General features: G+C 44.2%; 1 protein-coding gene across 6 annotated transcripts in view; it reads left to right on the top strand.

Moving 5' to 3' along the window:
- LOC146202880 (guanine nucleotide-releasing factor 2-like) overlaps positions 1 to 25,314 on the top strand; it is an 81,884-nt gene that overhangs the window by 43,313 nt on the left and 13,257 nt on the right. For all 6 annotated transcript variants that reach the window (XM_084588427.1, XM_084588431.1, XM_084588433.1 and 3 more), the window contains 8 exons: positions 1,863 to 2,021; positions 5,941 to 6,133; positions 9,206 to 9,435; positions 12,336 to 12,418; positions 12,905 to 13,010; positions 16,917 to 16,995; positions 17,847 to 18,024; positions 20,169 to 20,484. In XM_084588427.1, the coding sequence (XP_084444553.1) occupies positions 1,863 to 2,021; positions 5,941 to 6,133; positions 9,206 to 9,435; positions 12,336 to 12,418; positions 12,905 to 13,010; positions 16,917 to 16,995; positions 17,847 to 18,024; positions 20,169 to 20,484 (1,344 nt within the window). The remainder of the gene's footprint in view (positions 1 to 1,862; positions 2,022 to 5,940; positions 6,134 to 9,205; positions 9,436 to 12,335; positions 12,419 to 12,904; positions 13,011 to 16,916; positions 16,996 to 17,846; positions 18,025 to 20,168; positions 20,485 to 25,314) is intronic.

The raw sequence follows: 25,314 nt of genomic DNA, 5'->3' as shown, positions 1-25,314 counted from the left end.
TCTGCGTGCGGCGGCGCGGCGGCTTTTTTTTTGCGAGAGTCATCTTTTCTTATCGTTGTGCTGTACGCGCAGCGTAGCGTAAGATATGGCGGCTGCGGACGTAAGATATGGCGGCATGCGGTCAACTGCTGCGATCATGACGCTCGCCCCAGCGCGGCGTGATAAATCGAACCAGGCTTGTGCAATCAAGCCATCACGGGCACTCTGCCAAGTTCTCTCCCCGCCACCGCAGGAGCTATCAAAAGATAAACACGGCGGGATGTTATCGCTGCGCAGCATCTTGGCACGCTGCCAATGAGCTGTGGATGAGACGACCGAAACGGACTGACGCACGCCATCGACATGCAAGCGAAAATGCGCGCGATTTCTGCCGCCGCTGCGACACAGAAACCTTGTTTTGAGTTGCCGTGGTGGCTCGAGCGGCGAGAGGGACGCAGTTCCAACAAGTTTGAAAATTTTTGCTCTATCGCTGCCGCTCGTCACTGAGATCGCTCAGTCGCTTGCATGTGAGCGAGCTGGCCTTAATGCATTTTTTTTTTTTTTTCAAATTCTCGGGTGCAAAAGTGGAGGGTGGGTTCATTATGCGAGTGGGCTGATTATGCGACAAATACGGTATCGTTTTTTTAGCATCGTAAGTGCCGTCACAAGCAGATTTCTGTATATCGAATTATCGATATATCGAACTATTTCGCGATCCCCTTCGAGTTCGATATATCCGGGTTCGACTGTATTACATGTGCACTGTTAGCAGCATTGTGGCACAGCTGAAAAATTGCAAGTGCTCCAATGGACATGTAAATTGGCTGTGCACTTCTTGCAAGTCATTGGATAGAGTGCATAAAGTTCTTTATGCTTATCATTACCCTGATGAATTGTATGGAATTTGTTTATTGTTCTTAATTTGTTTACTTGAAACCCAAGAGTAAAATTGAATGTTTTGGCATTTAATATTTTGACTTCAACTTGTAAATAAAATACTTTCACAGGCCTTTCAATTTAGTTTGATGCACTTGTGTATAAGGTATTAATAATAAAATTTTAATTGCTTGAACCAATTTTTAAAATTGTATGAGATTTGTGACATTTTACTTTAAGGGGCTTTTTTGTGCCTGTTGGCTTTGTTCTTTTTATTTTTCCCCTGATCATTTACCATTGTTTAGGACATGCATAGACTGTAGGATGACTTTCAGCATTCCTAGAAGTAAAATGCTGCAATTCTTGGTTTTCCCATGCCAAATAGGACAAGCCTTTTCCTAGGCCTGTCATAAAAATAATTCCTGGCTGGCTAATAATTGTGCCCATTGCCTTGCTGCACTGGGGCTTCCTCTGTTGCTTCCAGACCATCAGCCAGGGGAGAGGATAAGTCTCGGAGCCAAAGGTATTTTGTTGATATGGGTGTTGTAGGGCCCCTGTTTACTACGGTCCTCTCAGTCCGGTTCCGGGCTTAAGTTGATAAAGTCACTGTCTGCCATGATTGCATTTTGATGGAGGCAGAATGCAAAAATGCCTTTGTAGTGAGATTTGGATACGTAATGAAGAACCTCGGTTGGTCAAAAGTAGTGCAGAGCCACGTTACTGCAGTGCAGTGTGTGTCACAGTTCACTTGGAGATTTGGCACGTAAAAGTAGCGTACATTACACAGAAATATCAAGCCTCCTTGTTATTACAGCACTTATGCATCACCTCACTGTGCCTACACCTTCAGTGATGTTGAAGTCAGGGTGGTATTTTTCTTGGCTACCTGCAGCTTTCGAATTCAAAATGCAGTCATGCATTTATTAGGCCCATCGTATCATTATTGTAGAACAAATGTACCACATTCTATTAGTGCATGTCAAGTTCTTGTTTTTTTCCTCTTGCAGATGGACAAGACACTTGCCTCTATGAGCCATCAGTCATTCGAACTGAAAGGGTCTAATTTTGGAACAGCCATGGATGAAGTTAAACCAGCCCTTCCTATCAAGCAGCGTTCTGCCAGAACAAGGACTCCGTCTCAGTACGACAACGTTTCAGATGCTGAGGTCTGGCACTTGTTGTATGTTGTATTGTTCTCCTTTTTTTGTTGCGTGTTTATTCATACACATTCGGTCAGTTGTCCTGTGTGAATATGTAACGGTAAGTACTTTTTATATGGTGCAGTATTCACTGAAACTTGCAAGTTGGCATGCATACATAGTCAAAATAATTTGTCACAAAGTAAGACACATAGCAGAAAGGAAATATATATATCTGACAATAAGGTGGACTTCCATTCTCATACATTGTAGGCAAAATGATCACGAGGTACAAATTGTGGTGTCAATTGCTGTCAAATTATGGCAATATATGTTGTCATGAAACTGCGCGCTTTAACACTAGACATTAAAAAAGCCATAGCTCCCATTCAGAAACAAGCTATTGCCTAGTTAAAATTGGATTTTTTTTTTTTTTTTAAGAAACAGCCACACAGGTGGCACCATATATTACAGGCACACAAGTGGATAGGGCTTAGGTCATTATCATCATTACCAGTCACTCTTCATGCCTGGTATGGTCGTCCCATGTGTTCATGGGCTCGGCAGCAGTAGGAAGGCAGCTGAACATGACTCTGATGACAAAGAAGAAAAGCGGGTGAATTCCATGCTAGATCTGCATGCAACCTGGCTGAGACTGATCCAGAGATACCAACTAGTAGAGTCTGTGAACTTTCCCTTTTGGGTGCCATTTATCATTTCGTTTGAGTTTATAGGGTGTAATGGTCCCAAAGCAACTCGGGCTGTGAGCAACACCGTAGCAGAGGGCTCTGGAAATTTTGACCACATTTTTTGTTTTGACTGAAAGCAAGTAATTTTTAGCCTAAATAGTATCGACATTTCGACAAAGTCATTTGGTTTTTCAGCGAAAAGTGCCAGTGGTTAATTTTTTGCAAGCGCATTCAACATTTATTACAAGGTGTCAAAATAATACACACCAGGATCAATGAGATCAGCAACCATGGTGATTGTGTGATCATTTTGTGTTCCGGAGGTGCACATGATACAAAAAGTCTAGAAAAAAAAGAAAAGGTGTGCAAGCAGAAAAATCAGTCTGCGAAAAATGACAGAAAATGTGCTATTAAGTACACTATCTTAGGAAATGCATTTTGCTGCATTCCCTAGTAGGCATAAAAAGTGTACTGATAGCAAGATAAAGACATGAAAGTAAGAAATGATACTAGCTAAAGCACAGTCTTAGAAAAAACACCGAGGTCGCAGTGTACACATTTGTATACAAAGTGCCTTAAACAATTAATAGGGTGTATACTTCGCTGCCTCTGTTAATTGGACACCAAGAACTTTATCCATCAGGATTTTGTTCTGAGCAGAGTTTGCTAGTTGAGTTTTTCCTGGGTTCATTAGCATTGTTAAAGAAGACTCTTTTATTACTGGGAAATTTGCAGTCAGATTTCCTATTCCCACCATCCTATTTCAAACTCGTGGTGTTGCTGATGGCATCGGCGCTAAATCGGGGTACACCACGTTATGGAAAGAGTTGACTGTTGTAGTTTAACTGCAACCAAAATGGAACCTATCTTTGGCCATATATGGCAAGCTGTAAACATGCTTGTTGGCTGAACCTCTCGGAGCTACTACCTTAGATCTTATTTGTGACCCTGGCTACAAAATCTTTGCTTAGAATTAGTGACTGCATTTGAATGACCTCAAGCCCAAAAGAATTTGTGGCCTTTGTGAGAGCCAGCAGCTCTAGTAATAAGCGGCAGATGCACCTCATAATAGGCCCTTCAGCCAGTTGCGTTAAACGATTTTCGGGACACTGCGGTTAGTTCGGTTAAGCCGTGGTGAACCTTATTTTTTCTGCCACATGTTGCATGGTCACTCTAGCAGGTCTAAGGGGGGATTATCCATGACATCGTGGAAGTTGGCCAAAACCATTGGCTGCGCGGGGTGTGCTTTGAGGGGCAAAAGCTGCTTTTTCCTCAAGTTGTACATGATTGTAATGATTGAGAAATAAGATTTACCCTAAGATTGCACAGTATTTCGTTTTCTCTTAAAGTGGTTTCAGCCTTGGAGATCTGCTCAAAATCTGCTTGGCCCTTTCTGGATGCCAGTGCAGTCTGGTTGTGGAAGTAGCCTTTTGCACTGGTACCCGTCTTTCATCTTTAATTATTCTCTAGCTTCTCTCCATCTTGAAGGAAAGTTGCCTCTTTGCGATTAGAAATGATCAGTTTATTATTCCGAAGTCCTCCACCGCGGCATCTTTCATACGCCACGTGTGGCTTCAGGATGTTAAACTTCATAATACCACATCATGCTATTCATAGTCAGTCTATAGGCCAACTCTTTCCCGGTCGTTGCAACCGCATTTCAGTGAAGGCAACACGCAAACGGTGCCCATGCACTGTGCTGTGTCAGTGCGCATTAAACAGCCCGAGGTGGCTGAACTCAGTTCAGAGACCTTCAGGATGATAGGCGCCACAATTTAATTTAATCTCTACAGGCCAACTTCATCTTCTTCTCAGTGTCCTTTTAAGAGCACAGGTTGCCAGCATTTTATATGGCACTGCCGCCCCATGCTAGCTTTCGCTTCTTTAATGTTACAGTAGAATCTCAATGACACTAGCCCAGTTGATACAAATTCATAAAGTTCTCCGCCCAGAATGCATTATATGCAATGTGCAGAATTTCGGATGTTCTAAGCACTCTTCCATTCCTTTATACGGATGATAGAATGTGTGAGCCACTACTACAACTTCGAGCACTGCGCGCAACTCGCATGTCGTTGACAACACAGTTGCTAGTCACACCGTGTGCACAGGGAGAAATTTTCGTTGTCATGTGACCTGCATATCATTGACTCCAGAACCGCCAGTCACACTGTATACACAGGAAGCAGCTTGCAGCTGCACGTGGCTTGCACGTCGCGACTTTGCGACCGCCAGTCGCGTTGAACTCACTTAGTAGTGGGCTGTCGCCTTATGGCCATAAATAAATCCCCTCAGCCATAAAAAAATCTGCGTGAATGCATTTCCCATGCTTCTGCATGCAGATTTTATTTCTTTTGATGGTACGAAATTTTGGGTGATGTTGGTATCACGAGGTGCTGCTGTATCGAGCATTCCTAGGCAGCTGTGATACCTCAGGTTTTTGCAGTTAGGCTGCATACATAGGCCTGACAGATTATAGTGAGCATGGCAATACTATGAATGCAGATGGTTATAATTTGGAGAAAAAGTTGAGGCAGGAAAAAATGAAATGCAAGTTTCTGAATATTTTCTTGCTATAACCTAAGTTTTATTGCTTGTTTGCAGAAATGAAGGATGGATTTTATTCCGCAACAAAACAAATGCTTAGTCATTTATACTTTCTGTGGAAAATAGCCCTGTGCCTACCAATACTGCGCGCCAAACTATATTGTTCGTTAGAGCCGTGACATAAGAGAGAGCTCAAAACGAGGATGACAGACAAAGGATAGAAAACACATCACAAGCACCAACTTTCTGACTGAAATCCTTTGTCCATTGTCCTTGTTTTGTGCTCCCTCTTATGTTCTGGATCAATACCGGCTTGCCCGATGCAGAGTGATGGAAAGTGTTTTTGTACTGAATGTTGCAGTTTACAAATATGGTAGCCGTAAATTATCACACATAACAACCAGGCCTGTGCATGTGCATGATAGGATGGGTCAGGTTTTGGCAGGTACATGCAGATGCGTGGTTCTAGGTACCTCGCATTACTAGAGTGCAGGATATGGCGCTGGCAGCGTGACAGGCTGTATGTAGCAGCTGGTGCTGTGCAAAGCACTGAATCAGATATACACTTACATATTCTCACTAAGTGTGGTTTGCCCTCTCTGTAGGTATGGCAAAGAAGTCCACTGAGATCTGGGCACATTTTCGAAGTTCATTAGCTATCAATAGAAAATCTTGGTTGTAACAAGAGATGTGGGTTTTGGTGCTTCCAGGATGTGGTAGATGGTGAGAGGTGGAAAACTGAGCACTGGCGTACCACTACCACAGACATGATGGGCTGTAAGGTGGTCAGCCATGAGCCATCATGCCCACAGTATGGCCAACAGACAAGTGTGTCTTCGACAAACACCTCTGCTCCTGCCGAGGATGGCCGGCCTCCTCCGCTGCCTCCTAAGAAGAAAATGAGTATGTATCACTTCACAGTTCCTTTTCTACCAAATGGTTGCATTCAGGACAGGCAGGCATTCATTCACAGAATTTTGAATGGTACAACACATTTGTTTTTGTGGCCGAGCTTGTATAGACTTTAGTGCAGTTTGACTTGTGAATTATGGCTGTTTTAGGGAAACTAAATAGATTAGTACATATTTCTTTATGTATCACTGCGTGTACTGTTACAAAAAGTTCATAACTATGCTGAAATTCATAGAGTATGAACTTAGCACAGCAATGTTACCAAAAGGTATTCACCTCAAAGATTGTTCCAAATAAAGTTTTGTATTAAAGAGCCTTGAATAGATTGCACATAGATGACTGGAATTTAGCTTCTCAGTTCACTCTTTGAAAGTCTGGGCTTCTGCCTTTGTCACTGTGCTTTTCACTCTACTCTAGTGTTCTGTGAATAAGAATTTCCCTTCAATGTGGTAGCGTAAGAAGCCTCATCGAGAAAAAACTGCATTGCAGGTCACATAATTCTCAGGATCTGATGTGACGAAACCAGATTGAAAGTGACAACTGTATATTACGATATATCTTTGTTACATCCTTATCGCCACCTCTAAAGGAAGACATCTAACCACCGGCTAGATGACATGAAGATGTTTGGTTATGTGCAGACGTATGGGTAGAAGTTTGTAAACATAACCATAAAAGAAGGACACGAAATGGTTCTACTATACCTTGTTCCCTGTCAGGCAGGCATATCACATCCCTCGCACATCAGAGCTAAGAGCGGTGCCGTTCCTTAAATTGCAAAGTGCTCAGTCACAGCCAGTATTACAAAAGTAATCGCTTTAGCGTCAACTAAAGGAAGTCAATAAACCTTTTCTGTTCACTACCTTTCTTTAGAAACTAATAGCGAATTCGAGTAGGAGAGCAGGCGCATTCGAGAGCACTTTGAAAGTGCTCTCAGACAAGCAGGCGCCCTCCAGTGGGAGAGCAGGAGTAAATGATGTGGAGGGCTTTTTCTCCACTGAGAGCACCCGAATACACTCCCGGTTGCTCCCTCGTCTATTGCCTTGTTCACACTTGAGCACTGAGCGAGCGAAATCAGCTGCCGCCAACACGCTCCTTCGTTCACACTTCTGAGCCAACGTATTGCCGCTGTCGCTGTTTTGACTGCGAGCTCCCTTTAACCCTGACCTGACCACTCGACTGCAGCTACGATTGTCACGAAAAGTGTACAGCTATGCTAAGTGCCGAAGGAAAAACGCATTATCATAATTGTTCACTAAATTATGGTACATTTGACCCATGAAAAGGAAATAACAAGAAGAATAGATTGGGATGGAGCGTATTTGGCAAGCACTCGCAGATTATGACTAGCAGCTTACCGGTATCGCTCAAGAGGAAAGTATACAACAGTTGCATCTTACCTGTACTCACCTATGGGGCTGAAACGTGGAGGCTAACCAAGAGAGTTCTACTTAAGTTGAGGACAACACAGAGGGCTATGGAACGAAAAATGGTAGGGGTAACATTAAGAGTAGGAAGCGTGCAGAGTGGGTCAGAGAAATAACTCAAGTTACCAACATTCTAATGGAAATTAAGAAGAAATGGGCCTGGGCAGGACATGTAGTGCGAAGAGAGGATAACCGATGGTCGCTTAGGGTAACAAACTGGATCCCAAGGGAAGGAAAGCATAGCAGGGGCCGGCAGAAAGTTAGGTGGGCGGATGAGGTTAAGAAGTTTATGGGTCTATTGCTCGGTAAGTTACTGTCTTCCTCGTTTCATCTAATTTTTTTCTGCTTTTTATACTGGGCCACGGTGCAGGCTACGCTCTCTGATGCATAGGCCCTGTTTTGAGCCTGCAGTGAACATTTTGGCAGCAATCATCGTGTTAGAGTTTCCTCAAGAACAGCTGTGAAGATTGTTATGCATGTAGACCACATTATTCAATTCCAGATTTAGTTGTACAGATTTAGTTGTACGTTAATTGCCAGTGTGTTATGAGACAGAGCCACGCCTATTATCGTCTCTCTCGAAACGCTCGAAAAGACGTTACGAAACGTGGAAACTCTCGAAAAAAGATACCGCCGAAAAAAAATACACAATATAGCTTCACGGTGTCAATGGTCGATTGCGAGTACGCTGTTGCCATGTTGACCCCTGAGGGATGCTAACCGGTCGATGCCGCGGGTCGTGCCGGCTCAACTTCCTCGCCTTCCTATTGGCTGATGAATTCGGCGGAAAAAAATTTGGCGGCGAGAACCGGTGCCGGACCGATTTGGCTTTCTGCCGATATTTCCGGCGTATTCTCTCCCGCGGCAGCGGAATCCATTCACTCTCACCGCCGAAGGCTCAAGTGTGAACGAGCCATAAAGCGAGAGTAGAAGAAGTCACAGGAAGCGTCATATCCGCACCATCTTTTTTTTTTTTCTCCCTCTCTCTCTCTCTCCTCTCTTGAGTCGGCGACACTGAAAATGGCGCCTTCAAAGCGTCGGCACTCGGCGAGTGGAAAGCATTGCTCAGGTGCTGTATGCATGTTTGAGAGTCGCTGCTGGCGTCGAAAGGGCCAAAGGAGGCAGATCGCCGCACTGTGAGAACAAAGGCATAGAAAACAAGCGGTTCTACACGGAGTGTTGGCCTCTCCTTGGGTTGCAACTACCGCCGCTGCGGGCAGGCGGAGAATGCTGGGGAGAGAAGTGCGGTCACATGGTCGTGACGCTCTGCTCTCGACACGCAGAGAGCGTTCCCATGGGAGGACAGTTACACCCTTGCTCGGCGTGCTCCTGTACTGCTCTGTACTGCTGTACACGCAGAGAGCGTTCCCATGGGAGGACAGTTACATCCTTGCTCGGCGTGCTCCTGTACTGCTCTGTACTGCTGAGCACCGCTGCTCTCGTCCCCCCCACTGAATGAGCCATAACAGGGCACGGCAGGTGACCTACGGAGTCTGCTGTGGTCATGCATCTTGTCTGGCCTTCTTGTAGAATAAACTCTGGCAGAGTACCTCATCCTCATGAATGGAAATAATTACCTTAATAATAATTTTAACTCTGCGCGAAACTTAATTTCTTTTCCACATTTGTGTTGCAGTTCAGGAGTACATCCAGACATTTGGCAGCTACTCGCAGCCCGCAGAGCAGCAGGATTTCTTCAACAGTGGTCGTTTGTTCACGTACCAAGTGGCACACTATAAGCAAGTGCAGATGTCTTTTGCCAGCCTGGGGAGCGATGAATTCCTCGGCAGCTCCCTGCAAGATGCAACTTTGGCAGCGCCTTTTGAACTGAGTTCTCCGCCTGCTCTGCCGCCCAAAAAGAACCGGGTAAGTCTTCAGTATGTTGTGCGATGGCCACCTTGTAGCAGCTGCTTTGGGGAGCGCATGCACCCCATAAGTGGTCATGACAGCATTGTGCTGCCACCTGCTGCGAAAACAGGTATAGCCAGTGCAGATGTCAAGGTTGATTTAATTCTTGCACGGTGAAATTCAGTGAATTTCCTCTTGGTAATTTAATAGCACAACAACAGGAAAATCTGTTGGCTTGCAGCATACCATGTAAAGTTAGCTCACTTCCGTGTTGAAGGAGAAGCACCTGATTCAAAATAACAAACGGTAAATGCTTCTGCGAGTCGCAGCAGGCATGAATATTTTCTCCCCCTTTAGTGTATGATGCATTTTAATGCATTCACTGCATCGTTGGTCACCGGTGGTTCATGTCATGTATTAATGCCGTGTGGATGTGAACGCATAGTCGCACATTAGAGCCGTACGACAGCTCATATTTTTCAAAAGAGCCTGCAAAAAGCACACATGCCATGTCGCTATTGTCATCTGTTTGTGATTCCAAGAAATTTGCTTTATGTGTGGCTCACTGTTGGCTCGTGCTGCACTCGAGAAAATTTAAGGGCGGCCTACGAGCAGGCCTTCATGCGTAGGTAGTATTAGGGCTCGGAAAACTGCTGCTCTAGGGAACATCTTAAATACAGTGTTTGATTAGGGTCCGCAAATACTTGACGTTTCAAATACTAGATCTGATATTCTTCGATCCAATTGACTTAATGAATTGAACAGTGCAGGTCCTAAATGATTTGAAACCGCACATATTCTCAATAGAACGGTCATTTGGGCGAGTTAGCGTAAGTTCATGTTGGAAAAAACAGCACTTGTCCTGTGTCTTTCTTCTGGTCCCTGATCTTTTGTGCGTTGTTTTTTCCAATGTGTTCTCAAGTTCCATATCTGACATTGAATAGTATTGGTATGAAGTGATGCTATAGTTTCCTTCGATGACTGGTTCGAAAGCAAAGCCCACTCTTGATGCCACACAACATGCTGCCGCAATTGGTTTGCTCGGGAAAGAAGGTTCAGCGCCACTCTTGTGGCACTGTTAATAATAATGTGCATACAAGGCCTCCACGGTTGAGGAGTGCGGCAGGGTTTGGCCAGATTTTGCCATATTGCCCAATCTTGAAGGCCTGGTTCACAGCTCGCATCCTACCGTGATGCGGTGCTAGTTTACTCATTGTTGTCATCAGCAGCAGAAGTTATTTTTACTATGCGCAGTGCTGCATCCCTCTGTTGTGGAGTTAGTATTGTTTCTTTCCTCAGTTACAGCTACTATAGCATCTCGTTAATTCAGACTTCAGAGGATGAGAAAAAGTTCAAATTAAGCAAAAGTTCGAATTATCGAATGGCCCTGAAAAAAAAAAATGCTGAAAACCCTTTGCATCGCAGTAATTTTATCTGATGTCTACGTTTGAGATGAAACCCAAGTGGAAAAAAACATTTTTTCCCGGTTTTGTCAAGTAGTTCGCTTTACATGCACTGTTGTTAATGTTGAAGAATTGCCTCAAAACCCTGAAGGCCTCCTCGACCCTTTTAGCAGTGCGACGCAGTAGCAGTGGTGCCTCTTCACAAAACGGCCCTGTCACATTTTGAGGACGCATCGCCACACAGTACACGTGGCAAAGCAACGTGGTGAAGCGCGCAGAGCGGTGAAACTGAGCATGACAAGCACGCAGTAGGTTCGGCGTACTGGAAGCAGCATGTGGATGCACGCAAGGGATATGTGCTTAGGCATTACAACAGCGTGACACCATTCCAAAATAAAAATACAAAAACAGTGACACGTTAAGCGGTGTCTAAAAAGCCACGACTGGCAGATGCGCACACCAAATCGCATCCGCGGGGTGGTGTGAAGTTACGGAAAGCGAAGCCCAACTATGTGCCTGCGTTATATTTTGGAAATAAAGAAGTCGTCGTTGTGCCTGCCATAGTGTGCATGAAGTGCATAGGCACCACTGTTCCTTGCAATTCATGTTCAAGGAGGTCTATTTTGGTGATCGCTGTCCACGCGGGTGGTACCTCAACGTGATCCCTTGTGCAAGTCCACCCATGCCTGAATCAATGAGACCGCACTTTTTTAAAATGATGTTTTGGAAACTTACAGCCCATCTTCTACATACCTATTTATTCACTCCATGGGTCATTCATTCCACTTTGTAAGGTGCAAACGAGCCAAATAAATCCCATCTCGATTCATTTTTTTCTTGTTTTCTCAAAACACAAATTTGATGGTTTGCTAGTTTACAAGAGAGATATGTTCACATCTAGAGCAGATAAAGGCACCATTTTATTGCAGCGTGCTCCTAGCAGATTAAACTGTACTATGCTAGGAACAGATTTCTCATTTTATGCTTGCATATTGTTTTGCTGGTGCCCACGTGAATTGTGGCACAGTTTGGATCATTGGGGAGGGGGGGGGGGGGGCTAGTTTATTCTTACTTCTTACTTTTGCTCATGATAGTGCATACATTACTTCAGAAGTATGTTAACTATTCTTTTTTTCCAGAAGCTGCTATTGCAAACTACACATCTAGATGCACAAAATGTTGTAACTGCCAATGGTACATTTTAAGGCATTGAACGATAGAATTAAAATGCTGCTTTCACAACGCATAAGACTGCCAAGTTTTATTTAGAGTGGAAAAAATTTCATTCAGATAAGTGTAGCAGCTATCTATAAAGAACATTTTTATATTTCCTTGTGTTCAGATAGGCTGTTTGCTCAACTAGGGACATTCTGCAACTTTATCACTGGCACTTTTTATAAAGCTGTTCTAAGTTGTGTGTTTGTTGAAATATATGGTATGTGTGTCTTGTTTTAACTGACTTCTCTATGGCTGCTGAAACAGAGTTTAAGCTGCAGTCTTCCTTGGTGGTTATAGAGTAGTTCCCTGGGTATCCAAGATGGTCTTATGTTGCCTACACGCCAGTCCTATGCGTCTCTTGGCTCTGGGACCTGCTTAGAGTAAGTGTGTGTTCTAATCTCTCATCATCATACTTTGTTATGGAGTGTATTGCTTGACAATGTATGAGCGTGTCTGCACCAATTGTGAAACCATTTTATATTGTGCCCTGCTGTGCCCTGCTTAGTACGCACAAGCTGCTCCATTTTCCCTCTTCTCCTGCACTTATGTGCTTTGTTCAGGGCTCTGGAAACTACCTTAGAATAAAGCTAATTTTTCAAAATTGTGCCACTATTTAATTTAGTGTTCTGTATTTTATTTAAGAAATGTTCATGTATTTTTAATAGTTTAAACAGTAATGCCTTGACTGATTATCAGTATTTAAAATACTCCCACATGTACAATACAATGCGAACAACACCAATTTTACCCTGCATTTTCATGATGCTTTTATTTCTTATCTTTAACTTTTGCTGTACTCAGGAGTGACACCTTTTATGCTGTCAGAATGTTATTGCAACGGTCCTGTGTTATGTTTTCATTTTTAGCACTCCTCAGCCATTAAAAGCAATCGAAGATGCCCTACCTGATGAGAATGGTGAAAGCTTGATTGACCAGCAAGATGTCAGTGATCACTTGATCTTTGGTGATAATGTAAGCATTTCTTTTTATCTTGATGTGTTAAAGTATGCTGTGTTGGTGTATTTTACTATAATGGCTATTATTGTTTTCATTTGACCATATCAAAGATTAACTTCAGTCAAACATGTTTTATATATGCTTTAATTGAAAACTTTGCTAAAGTGTGAACCTTGTTGGTTCAGGGTACTTTTTCTTTAATAATGCAAAGTTATTTCCCATGTTTGCAAGGAGTTTTCTTTGGCTAATGCTTTTAGAGTTACTCTTTGTAAATTACCATTAGCAAATAACCTTCTACGGTCGAACCCGGATATATCGAACTCGAAGGGGATCACGAAATAGTTCGATGTATAGATAATTCGATATATAAAAATCGGCTTGAGCCGCCACTTGTGATCGTAAAAAATGATACTGTATTTTAGCGTAATCAACCCACTCGCATAATGAACCCATTCCCCATTTTCGCCCCCGAGAATCTGAAAAAAAAAATAATAATAATAAAAATTTGTTCCGTGGCGCGTCCCTCTGTCGACCGTCGCATCCACAGCTCATTTTTTGGCAGTGCACCAAGATGCTACGCAGCGATAAAGTCACGGCATGTTTATCTTTTGACTACACTTTTCATAGATCCTGCGGTGGCAAGGAGCGAACTTGGCAGAGTGCCCATAATGGCTAGACTGCACAAGCCTGGTTCTATTTATCACGCCACGCTTGGGGCTGCGCGTAGTCCACTGCCACAAAATCAGTGGAAAGCGTGATAGCTGCAAATGCCGTTTGAAGCAAACAATGCTAAAAGTCAATGTCATGATCGCAGCTGACCGCATGCTTTCGTTGATTCATAGGTGTAAGAATGGATGACTCTCGCTAAAAAGAAAAACCTGCCACTTCTTAACGTCCGCAGCCGCCACAGCTTACGCTGTGCTGCACGTTCAACACAGCAAGTAAGGACGCTCTCTGAAAGAAAAAAAAAAAATGCTGCTTAACGTTTGCAGTTGCCTTGGCATAGGCTACGCCGCACGTTCAGCACGACGGCAAGAATGAACGACTCTCGCAAAAAAAAAATACTGCCGCTTCTTAACGTCCGCAGCCACCGTAGCTTACGCACATTCAGCACGACGACACAAGACGCGCATCGCACGTCAGCCGCCGCACGCAAAGCGTTCACAACACACACTGGAGAAAGCAGAAAGCGTCTGCCACGGGTCGAGTTGGTTTGTCCGCGCATGTGTAGTGCGTTGCTGCAAATGAAGACTGGGAAAGAGGAATGGGAGAGATAAAGTTCGGCAGAAGAGTGGGCACACCCTTGCGCTTCACTCTATCGCGTTTTTCCCCTCTCCCGAACACCATGGCTGCATTGGTTCTCTCTCATTCCTTCACACACACATGGCTTGTAAATGTCGCATGCTAGCGCTCGGCAGTTATCACCGCAAATGCGCCGATGCGCGCGCCTTTAGGGAAAGGGCACGGCGCTGCCCTAGACCAGCCGCCGCCAAACTGTGCCCTTTCATTCTTTCCGCGCATGGCTTGAAAACGTCACGTGGCAAACGGCCGAGGATGATGCGATCATTTTTGGGAAAGGCGCACCGTCTAATGCGTGGTGTGGAGTTCAATAGTTCAAACAACTGTTGAAATTGAGTTCGATATACGACGCAGCTTTCCTATACTTTTACATGGGATTTTCAAGGGGATATTCAGTGAGTTCGATATAACCAAAATTCGAATGATCCGGGTTCGATATATCCAGGTTTGACTGTAGCAGAAACCTTGGTTGTGGTTGTCTAAGAGAAATCTTCTGTTTGCTCATGCAAATAATCCCCAGCAACATTTATTGTAGCTAAGGCCACCGTGAAGCACGAGACCGTAGAACACACAGAACAAAATTTCACTTAAAACTTGTATAAGGGCCTTGAATACTTGAAGCATGTTGAGTACAGAATATTAGGCAAGTTGGTAAGGATTCTTCACTCGGTTATGTATGTTTTTTGTTATTTTTATTTCATATACAAATATTTTTTTTTTACAATTACTTTTGGCCATGGGGCTGTTACTGTGGTGGGACGTAACCCGAATAGGGTAGACCTTCATTCACAAAATTATGCAAGGACTACAAATTCCACCATAAATTTCAAACTCACATTCTATGCAACGTAATTCTTTAAACAATGCTTCTAATTGGTATTGATTTAAGATGCATAACAGGAGAACAAAAAGTGAAAGTACTTTCTGGCGTACACTTGCAAGGACATACAATCGCCAGCGCAATGCTTCAGAAAATATTTTCAGTGTGAAGTAGGAATAAATTTTTAGAATGTTGTTAAAGTAGTGGCCTGCAACAGTGATGCTGGTAAATTATTCCAATCAGATATTGTCCTTGGGAAGTAGTAAATTATTCCGATCAGATATTATCCTCGGGAAGTAAGAATTGACATATGCATTAATGTGCAGAATCGGGACCTAATAGTGATACTATTCATGGCTTGCTCTTTGGGGCTTGTTTGAGGACTGAGTAACGGGAACTATTGAAATTCAGGAAATTTCTTGAATGCTGAAAAAGGAATTTCAATTAGGCCAATTGCCGATGCTTGTTTAGAGGTCGTTTCTAGAAAGGGAGAGAGGTTTAGAAGCACATTAAGAAGGTGCAGCGCCTCTGTGACAGAGTCGGCACGTGCATATTTGTACATAATAATAAATTGAACTGCTTTTGGTTGTACACTTTCAAGTGTTTTTATTAATTCACTTTCCACAAAGTATACAATGCCTGCATACTCTAATGTGGGTCACACATAAGTTAATAAGGTAGTTTGCTAGTTAGTTTGCACCTTGTGATGCTAGCTTTAATCTTCAACACAAAAACCACTTTTTTTTTTTCTTTCAGCAGCTGAACAGCAGCTGAACAGAGCAGAATTCATAACTGTAGTCAAGGGCATGTTTGGTCTTGTCTGTTACCCGCAGAATACTGTTTTTTTTCCTCACTTATTTCCATTTTCCATCTTTCACTTCACTCTTCAGCTGCTGCGAGAGCATCGTTTAGCATTTTTTCGTTATCTACTGTTTATTATACTGTGGAGCAGGCAGTCGTCGATGAGAAGTCTTACTGTAACATCTTTATTAATACTGGAAGGAATATCATTAATATATATTAAAAACAAAATGAGGCCTAAGACTGAGCCCTGAAGTACTCCAGAAGTTATTCTGATTTGTTACAATTGATTTCAACAAACTGAGCTCTACCAGCAAGATATGCTGCTATCCACTGTATGAGCTTGCTGTTAATTCTCATTTGACCTAGCTTGTTCATCAAGCTTGGAAAGGTCCAAGCATATTGCATCAGTTTGCTTCTTATAGTCTGGTGCCTTGGCTAAATCATTAACTGTCTCAATCACTGTTACAGTTGAAAGTTTTTGTGGAAAACCATGTTGGTTTGAATAAAAAAATAAACATTTCTTGATTCAAGATGTATATCGATTGCCTTTGATATTACTATATAAATTTTTTTTCATTGGTTTATATAATGAATTTAGCCAGAAATTTCAGCTTCGGTAATACTGAATGTATGCTTGCCAAGCTTGTCCCTATATTATGATATACTGCTAGGTGTTAAATTAAATGGGCATGCAGTTTATCATGCATACTGTCAAAAGAAGTGACACTCACATTATGGTAAAGTCCAGAGCAGGTTGACAAACTGCAGTGCAACTAGGGTAACATCTTAAACTTTTATGGCACTGTTGTGCTAGGATCTACTTCTGGCTTTACGAGGTTTATATTACAGAAGCTAGCTCTGATTATGTCGAAGAACATTAACTTCATATTGAAACAAATACTACTCAGTAGGAATTAAATGTGCTTCTAGGCTGTAAACTTTGTATGTTTCAGTGCTTTGTGTACATCCGTGACTCTCTCACCCTTTCCTCTCAACAGCCAAATGATGTAAGAGGATTGAAAGGAGGACCAGCCGATGCCCTCATAATTCATGCAACTGCAGTACCGGAAAACAGTGGCAAGTTTAGTTTTGACTTTTTTCAAATGTGCTTGACTGAGGGGCAAGCTGTGTTGTTATCCTATTTTGTAGCTAGATGTGATTGCTGACTATACGTTCATGCAAAAGATTTTTCACTTCTTTCTTTTTTTCTTTTTTTTTTCTGTGCATTTTCTCGTTTGGTTTGCTCTGTGCCTAAATGTGCCTAAATTTGTTTTCTTTTGCTGTTATTGCGTAGGCAAAAATGCTATACTTTTGTTTCTATTCGAGGCACACTTTTAATACCCAGTTGTCATATTGCTGCTATCATTGAAACATTTTCTTAAACAGGTAAAGCAATCCAAGTGTGCTGTTACACCCCATAAATATGATCTCAGTATTACCCATGGCATTCTGTTCGCTGTTGCCCACCTTGTTTGTCATCTCATCCTCTATTGAGCTGCTTTCTTTATCTTGTGAGTGCAAATTTATCAGAGGAATAGTGTCTTGCTTGTGCTCGTTTTGTGTCTAAAGTCTGTATACTGTCAGTGCCATGTGATGCTGTTTTTAGAACTGGCAGTGTATCGAACTGATAAAGTTGCTTTTGACAGTGACAGCTCTCAGAGGGAATTTCTTCGTCTAGGTCCTGTGAGAAATTCACAATGCACACTGCTAAACCACATACCTAGTCCTGTTTGGGGCATTTTGCATGCATGTTGGCATTCGTCTTCTTAAAGGATAATTTAGTTTTACATGCTGACAGGAACGGTTGGTGTTACTGTCGTTCTTAGATGTAGGCAACTGCAGCTAACCTTTTCTTTTGATCTTAATTAGGCTTGTCAGTTTCGGCTTCATATTTGAAAAGTGGGTACATTTTCAATTTTTCTCTCCAGAAAAAGAGTACTATTATCAAGAAGCCTTTCTGACAACCTACAAGACATTTGTGAGTCCCATGGATCTAGTGAACAAGCTCATCTACCGCTACAACAAGTTTATCCAGTTCTCTGACACGCGGCAAAAGTATGCTCGCTGGGCTTTCTCACTCCTGGTTCGTGTTGTGGATGACCTTGGGTAAGTGCCATTGGAAAAATTGTTTCTGCAGGCTTTTAAGAACAGGGCTTGATGCTTGCAGCTGTCGTGACTGAAAAATAATTAGCTGTTCTTCCTTGAGTTTTCATATAGAATGGATCTTTTTAGACATGGATTCATTTTGTGATTTTTCTCATTGTGGTTTTATGGGCTGCACCCTGCAACTTTCCCTTTTTTGCCCTGGGCATTTACCATTAGTTCCAAAACTTAGGCACTGGTTATAGCTGCTCTGTTAAAAGAAATACAGTCGAACCCAAATATATCAAATTTTGGTTATATCGAACTCACGGAATATCCCCTTGAAAATCCCATGTAAAAGTATAGGAAAGCCGCATCATATATCGAACTCAATTTCACCGGTTGTTCGATATATCGAACTCCGCACCATGGACCATGGAAAGAGGATTGCATCACCCTCGGCCGTTTGCCACGTGACGTTTTCAAGCCACGCGCGGAAGGAACGAGAGGGGACATACGGCGACAGCTGGTCTAGGGCAGCGCTGCGCCCATTCCCCAAAGGCGCGTGCATCTGCAGTTATCGTTTCCCGCGCGCCAGCACGTGACGTTTGCAAGCCATGTGCGTGAAGGAATGTGAGGGAACCGGTTTGGCAACGGATGGTACAGAGCAGACACAGCCAATGCAGCCTTGGTGTTCGGGAGAGGGGAAACAACTCAATAGAGCGAAGCACAAGGGCGTGCCCATTCTTCTGCCGAGCTTTCTCTCTCCCATTCCTCCCTTCCCTCTGGTCTTTGTTCGCAGCAGCATGCACTACGCCCACGCCGACAAACCAAGTCAGCCTGTGGCAAACCATAGCCATAGCAGACCATAGTGCGTGGCAGACCATAGAGCGATCGCCGCGGCCAGCGGGAAGAGAGCTTGAAGTGCATGCGGACCTGGAACGTGCGCCCATTGGCGCGTAGTAGCACCCGCTCCTAAGCTTCTCACACTTTGCCCACAAGGGCCGCTGGTAGCCTTCATTTTGCTTGAGTGGCCATTTCGGAGCTGATGACCAGGCATGAAAGATAGAGGAGGCTATGGGCAAACAGGACATTGGATGCTTTCTCCAGTGTGTTGTGAACCCTCTGTGCACGGCAGGTGGTGTACGACGTGCGTTGTGTGTCGTCATGCAGTATGTGCGACATAGCATAAGCTATGATGGCTGCGGATGTCCAAGCGGCGGTTTTCCTTTTGCGAGAGTCATCCATCCTTGCATTTGCGAATCAACGAAAGTATGCGAATCAACGAAGGTGATCATGACACCAGTCTTTAGCTTTGTTCGCTTTAAACGGTGTTTACTGCTATCACGCTTTCCAATGATTTTGTGGTAGTGGACGCCTCCTGTCCTAAGCACGGCATGATAAATCGAACCAGGCTTGTGCAATCGAGCCATCACGGGCACTCTGCCAAGTTTTCTCCCCGCCACCGATGCCTAAAATATAGTCAAAGGATAAACACGCTGTGACATTGCACAGCATCTTGGCGCACTGCCAAAATGAGCTGTGGATGCGACGGCACGAAACGGAGGGACGTGCCACTGACTGACGCTTTATTTTTATATATTCTTTTAAATTCTTGGTGGCAAAAGGGAGGGTGGGTTCATTATGTGAGTGGGTTGATTACGCGACATATACGGTATCATTTTTCACGATCGCAAGTGAAGTCTCAAGCCGATTTCTGTATATTGAATTATCAATATATCAAACTATTTGGTGATCCCCTTCGACTTCAATGTATCCGGGTTCGACTGTACTGTAATTTCAGTTATGTCTAATAATTTACTTATTAAGAAGAAATTGATAATTGACAAAATAAAGTTTTTGGGTATGGAAAAGCCATTATTAGTTAATCTGATACAAACTGTTTTAAAGGGTGGCTTCAAATACTCTATTCTAGCTTGTTTGGTTAGCACTTGTGACATACTTCCGATTAGTACTAGTACTAATTAATGCTTACACTATTGAAAGCTCAATTCCTACCAAACACTAAGACTGCTTCGTGTCAGGCAGGACTGTAAGTATCAATCATCTCAACCCATTAAATTCAAGCATGCAAGGAGGTCAGTCTCTTACGGTGCCAACTTGAGCTTGGTAATCTCCTTTTACCCCTATCATCACGACATGTGCAGGCTGAGCGATGCGGGTCCAGACATGGTACGAGTCCTGACATCATTCTCTCACCAACTCGTGGGCCGGGGAGACCTGAGCCTGGCAAGAGCTCTGCGGGCCAAGGTGGTAGAAAAGTGGGAGGCACACGCACAGCTACACACTGCCCTGGGGGGCCCCTGGGGCTCCAGTGGTGGTGGTGGAGCGCCACCTGGCTACGGTGGTAGCCTGGCCAATTTGCGCGTCACCACCCAGCCAGCCACCTTGCTGCACTTCAAGTCGGAGCTCCTGGCCGAGCAGATGACACTGCTCGACGCTCACCTCTTCCAGCGCATTGACGTGAGTATGGAGAGGTTTTTCTTATGCATGCTAGAAAAGCCTGCTTGTGGCGGCCACCTTTGCCCAGGTTTGCCTATGAGCTAGGGCAGTTTAGGTTCATAATTTTTGTACTAGCTCCACTCTCGCCTACCTGCTATTGTGGCTTGGTGGCTTTAGAATTTCACTGCCGGTCCCAGGGTTAGGGGGTTGAATTTTTGTTCACAGTGACAAGGTTTCAGTTGATGTAAAAGGCAAAGTCATCGGTGCGTTGTGTGATGCCAGTGCATATTAAATAAGCCCAAATGTAATGTAAATTAATCCAGATACCTCCACTACTGAGCCCACATGTTGATTTGGCACCTGAAGTCCCACATACTGTGGAACCTCATTGCTGCATTTCCTACTGCCATTGGAAATTAAAACGTATTATCCAAAACAGGCCCCAAAAGCTAGCAAATGAAACATACATGGCACAGAGCTTACTTTTATCATAGCATTTTGAAACAATCTGTCACTCTGCATTGGACTTTCTGTTTTTCATTATCCAGAAGCAAGATCTTCTGAAACTCTGAGAGAGGAGTAGCTGCTTTATCATTTAGCTCTGCACTGTCCACAGAACAAGCGCTAAATTTGCCGCTATGCCAACTTCACCCAGAGTGTAGCCTCCCCTCCACCCCCCTCTCGCAGAAGATCCAGTCAAAAGATGAACACACAAAGATGTTATCAGCATTCAGCATTTTCGCATGCTGCCTAGGTCAACGCTGTAGTCAGCGATGGAGCAAATCTCAGGGACCCTCTGCAAAAATTTGAAAAAAATAAATTCTCAACGGCAAAAGGAAAAACAAAGGGATGTGTGGGGGTGTGGGGGTGTTGTGTATTACGCAAGCATACTCCAGTGACTAGTGGCATCATCATTACAGTGGCTACTATGGCCCCAGCTACTTTTTCACTTCTTGGAGGGAAATTCGAAACCACACTAGTTTTTCATGCATTTTTGCATTCATATTTACTATTTCGAAAATGCATAGCCTGTAGTGAAAGCTCGTTGACTCGAACGCGAGTCGGTTCCGCTACGGATAATTCAAACTACCCAGCGCCATGTCTGGGCTGCCTGGTAACCAGCATCTATGGCCAAAGAAATGGCACTGCGCTAGGGTGGCATAGTTACGAGGCTGCGCACGTCCAAAATGGGGACAGAAAGTAAAACCAGGTAAAACCATGGAAGAATGAGTAAAGCCTACCATGCATGACTGGCACGGCGGCCACTTGCTGTCTATTCCTCATGGCCTTCGAGGCAACTAAATGCTTGTTAATTCGACCTCTGTTAGTTTGGAAATACGGATAAGTATTTCTGTCACCGCAGTCCCAGCCGACGCCCAGGCAAAAAGGTGGACAGGCGCTGCGCGTGTCTCGCACCGATAGGAGACCCAAGCATCGCAGGGTGGCGCTGCAGGCGCCAGTGAACAGCACCCTCTCCGGCCAACGCCATGTAATCAGTCGGGCAGAGTGAATAGCTCGCCTGTAGACTTTCGTGTCTTTGCAGCCTCTTCACGCGGGAGCAACTCGGTTTGCGTGCGCTCGTGTTCTTTGTCGCTCGCATTGTTGAAAGCTGCTTGCACGCGCGTGCGCCCTGACCGCAGTCTACTTGCTTTGCGCGCGCTTGCATTTCCGTGCTGACCGAAAGCTGTCCTGCGCGCGCGTGCTTCTGCTTCTACTTTTTAAACTCGCGCTTGGACGAAGTGGTGTTTGAAGCAAGTGTGCAGCAATGTACACGCTTCGATGTGGTTTAAGAAGATAGCCGGCAGCGGTGGTTATTTTCACAGCACAAATGTCAAAAAGGGAAAACTGTTAGTCAGCCATGTGCATTCTGTCGAGCAGATTATAGAAGATAAGCTGTTTATAGATTATAGAAGATAAGATTTTTACAGGTCACCAATACAGCGCCCCTTGTAGCCTTGTCGCACTGAGGTGTACGTTAAACACTACAAAACTAAGCGAACATGTTCACTCAATTGTATCCTTGCTTACAGGTCATTTTATATATCCTGCCTTGGAGCTTCAGTGTCTGCTTTCTAAAAAAGAAACAATTTGTGTCTGAGCATGAGTTGCGAGGCAGCATATTCTTGTTCTCTTTTGTTAGTTTTGCTCCTTATGTCGTGGGTTCGAAATGAACCAAACGGCCCGTCTCTGTTATGTGACATGTTTCTTTGTAGCTAGCATGGCCATGCCCTGAAAAGTGCCACTTGCGATTTCCCGTGCTAAGTGTACCTGCAAGGCAGGAATTCAGGGGCGCTGCAAGCATGTTGCTGCTGTGTGCTGTTTCATAAACTCCCACGAAGATGAGTCCTGCACAAGCCAGGCACAACAATGGGGCAAACCCAGCGGCAAAAATCCGAAGCCCTCTTTAGAGAGTATGTGGGCCTTAATGAAATGGGTATAATAAAAATGAAATACTTGCCTCAAATCCCACGTCGTACACAATGTGGTTGCTGACCTGCCACACACACTTAGCCTTCACAATAACAGTGTTGTCTTCTACAATCTGCTGCACATGCACATGCCCATGCACATGTCTGACTAACAGTTCTCCCTTTTTGACGTTTGCGCTGCGAAAATAGCCACCGCTGTCGGCTATTTTCTGGAAACCTTATCGAAGCGTATTGCTGCACACTCGCCCTTCAAACACCACTTCGTATAAGCGCGAGTTTAAAAAGTAGAAGCAGGAGCACGTGCGCGCAAGACAGCCTTCTTTCAGAACGGAAATCCAAGCGCGCAAAGTGAGTAGACTGCGGTCAGGGCGCGCGCGCGTGCAAGCAGCTTTCAACGACGCGAGCGACAAAGAACGCGAGCTGCTTCTTCGTGCAAAAGCCGCAAAGACACGAAAGTCTACAGGCGAGCTGTTGCGACAGCCAGCAACACAACAATACAATCCCCACTTTTTGAGCATCGCGGAACCACTCCAGCCTTGTTTTAAACTCAGCTGTGACACCTGTTTTCATGCCTGCGAAGCCACGGCGGCGGGCCGGCACGAGCACTCACAAAGACAGGTAACGCGAGCAACGCGAGCAGCACACGAAGCCGCCAGAACACGTTCAGTCAAGCGCCGCATCAGCGCCGCGCCCAACCAATGCTTCAAAATTTTGCCGCTTACGGAGGAGCGCGCGCTGCAGTCGCGCAGCCAAACTTGAGGTTGGGTTCCCTATTAGGCGCGTCCGGATGATACGATTACATAACTCCATGATTGTTAAAATAGCATTCCTCAAACCTGAACCACATGTTGCGCAGCTGACCATGTACCTTTGATGAGCGCACAATGTTAAGGGTTGCGATGCGCATACGGCCACATCCAACTCCACCTTAATATGCCAGTTATATAGCTGTAGTTTTAGTTTGTTGGCCGCGCATCAGTCAGCTAACCTGTCGCAGTTACGCGGCATTTTAGATGACGCTAACGGGTTTTTTATGCGCCTTCCATTGTGGTTCTTCCGCTGCTCCCAAAATGTGCGCATGTCAAGTGCCATTCAGCATGTCTTGCAGTGAAGCCTCACACATGACGCAGGCTACTTGTGAAGGGCGTGCACTGCCCCTGCGGCATCACACTGGGAAGGATGAGTTCCGGCGAGGCGTTGAGGGTGCTGGCAACCTGCCAAGTGCCCCCTCCCCATGCTTCTAATCACTAGAGCTAGCGTCAAAGGATAGAGCTAACATCAAAAGATAGACACGCCGTTATGTTATTGCTGCACAACATCTTGGCGCACTGCCAAGAAATGCGGTATGGACTTCTAGGGCGCAAAACGGGCTCGTAATACTTGTTCAATAAATTCTCAGCGGCGAAAATGGGAGGGTGGGTTCAGTATGCTAGTAAATGCGGTAAATTTACCGTAGGTCAAATGGTTCTCGTCAGTTTTTTTTTAGTCCATTCGATAATTCAGAACTTTTTTCCCTGTCACAAAAAGTTCGAATTAACGAGCTTTTACTGTATATATGGTGTCTGCCAGGAAGAAAAAAAAGGTATGAGGGGCACTTAAGCTCTGCCTTTTTTATGGCGCAATAGCGTAGGCTACCACATGACATATAAAGCCCCACTTTAACCAAGCCGTAAAAAGGTGCTCGTGGGGCCTAAGAGTAGCGTGCCTGACTTGATTCAAGAGCACTGGAAGGATGGTTCGTCAAGCAACCCAAATTGGCAGCTCCCCCAACTTTCCAATATCATGTGGTCTCGTCAAGTCACACAACCCATCAAAGAATCAGTGCTCAGCCATATCAGCTGCTAGCTGCCACCTGCCAGTGCCATGCTCATGATTCTTTGCTCACAACACTAATAACGACACTGACGCTGGATTTTCAGCGCAGTGTCCCCTTTAACGCTGTCGCATTAATAAATTGTATTATTCCAAGAAAAAAAATACATTAAGCGGAATCTTATCATGAGGTTTCACTGTACCCTGTTGCCAAACATCAGTATGATTACAGCCATTCTTTATCCAGACAATTAACTATTGAAATGGCCTACCTGCGACCTGCGCATCTATAAAAAACAGTAAATTACAAATTACAAAACGCAATAACTAATGTATTACTGTAGTGTTTACCTTTCATCGCTGTGCATTTATGAGTTTGATCTTTCTGTTTGTTGTTTTATTTCTTTCTTAGTAGCATAAATACATTGTTGCGTACTGGCCTTATTGTTTGCAATTATTGTTGCAAGTTTTTGCCCTTCCACTCTGTGACATATCTTATATCCTGGGGCAAAAAATAAATAAATACCACTCTTGCCTATAGTACAAGATGCCAGAGACATTTTAACTGGCCTTGAGATGGAAACAAGTCTTCGCACATATTTCATGCCAG

The sequence above is a fragment of the Amblyomma maculatum genome, chromosome 1 (genome assembly GCF_055883805.1).
Source record: "Amblyomma maculatum isolate TAMU_Amacu chromosome 1, ASM5588380v1, whole genome shotgun sequence".
Lineage (NCBI taxonomy): Eukaryota > Metazoa > Arthropoda > Arachnida > Ixodida > Ixodidae > Amblyomma > Amblyomma maculatum.
The sequence above is the reverse complement of the archived record's forward strand: the minus strand, read 5'-3'. Positions and strand labels throughout refer to the sequence as shown.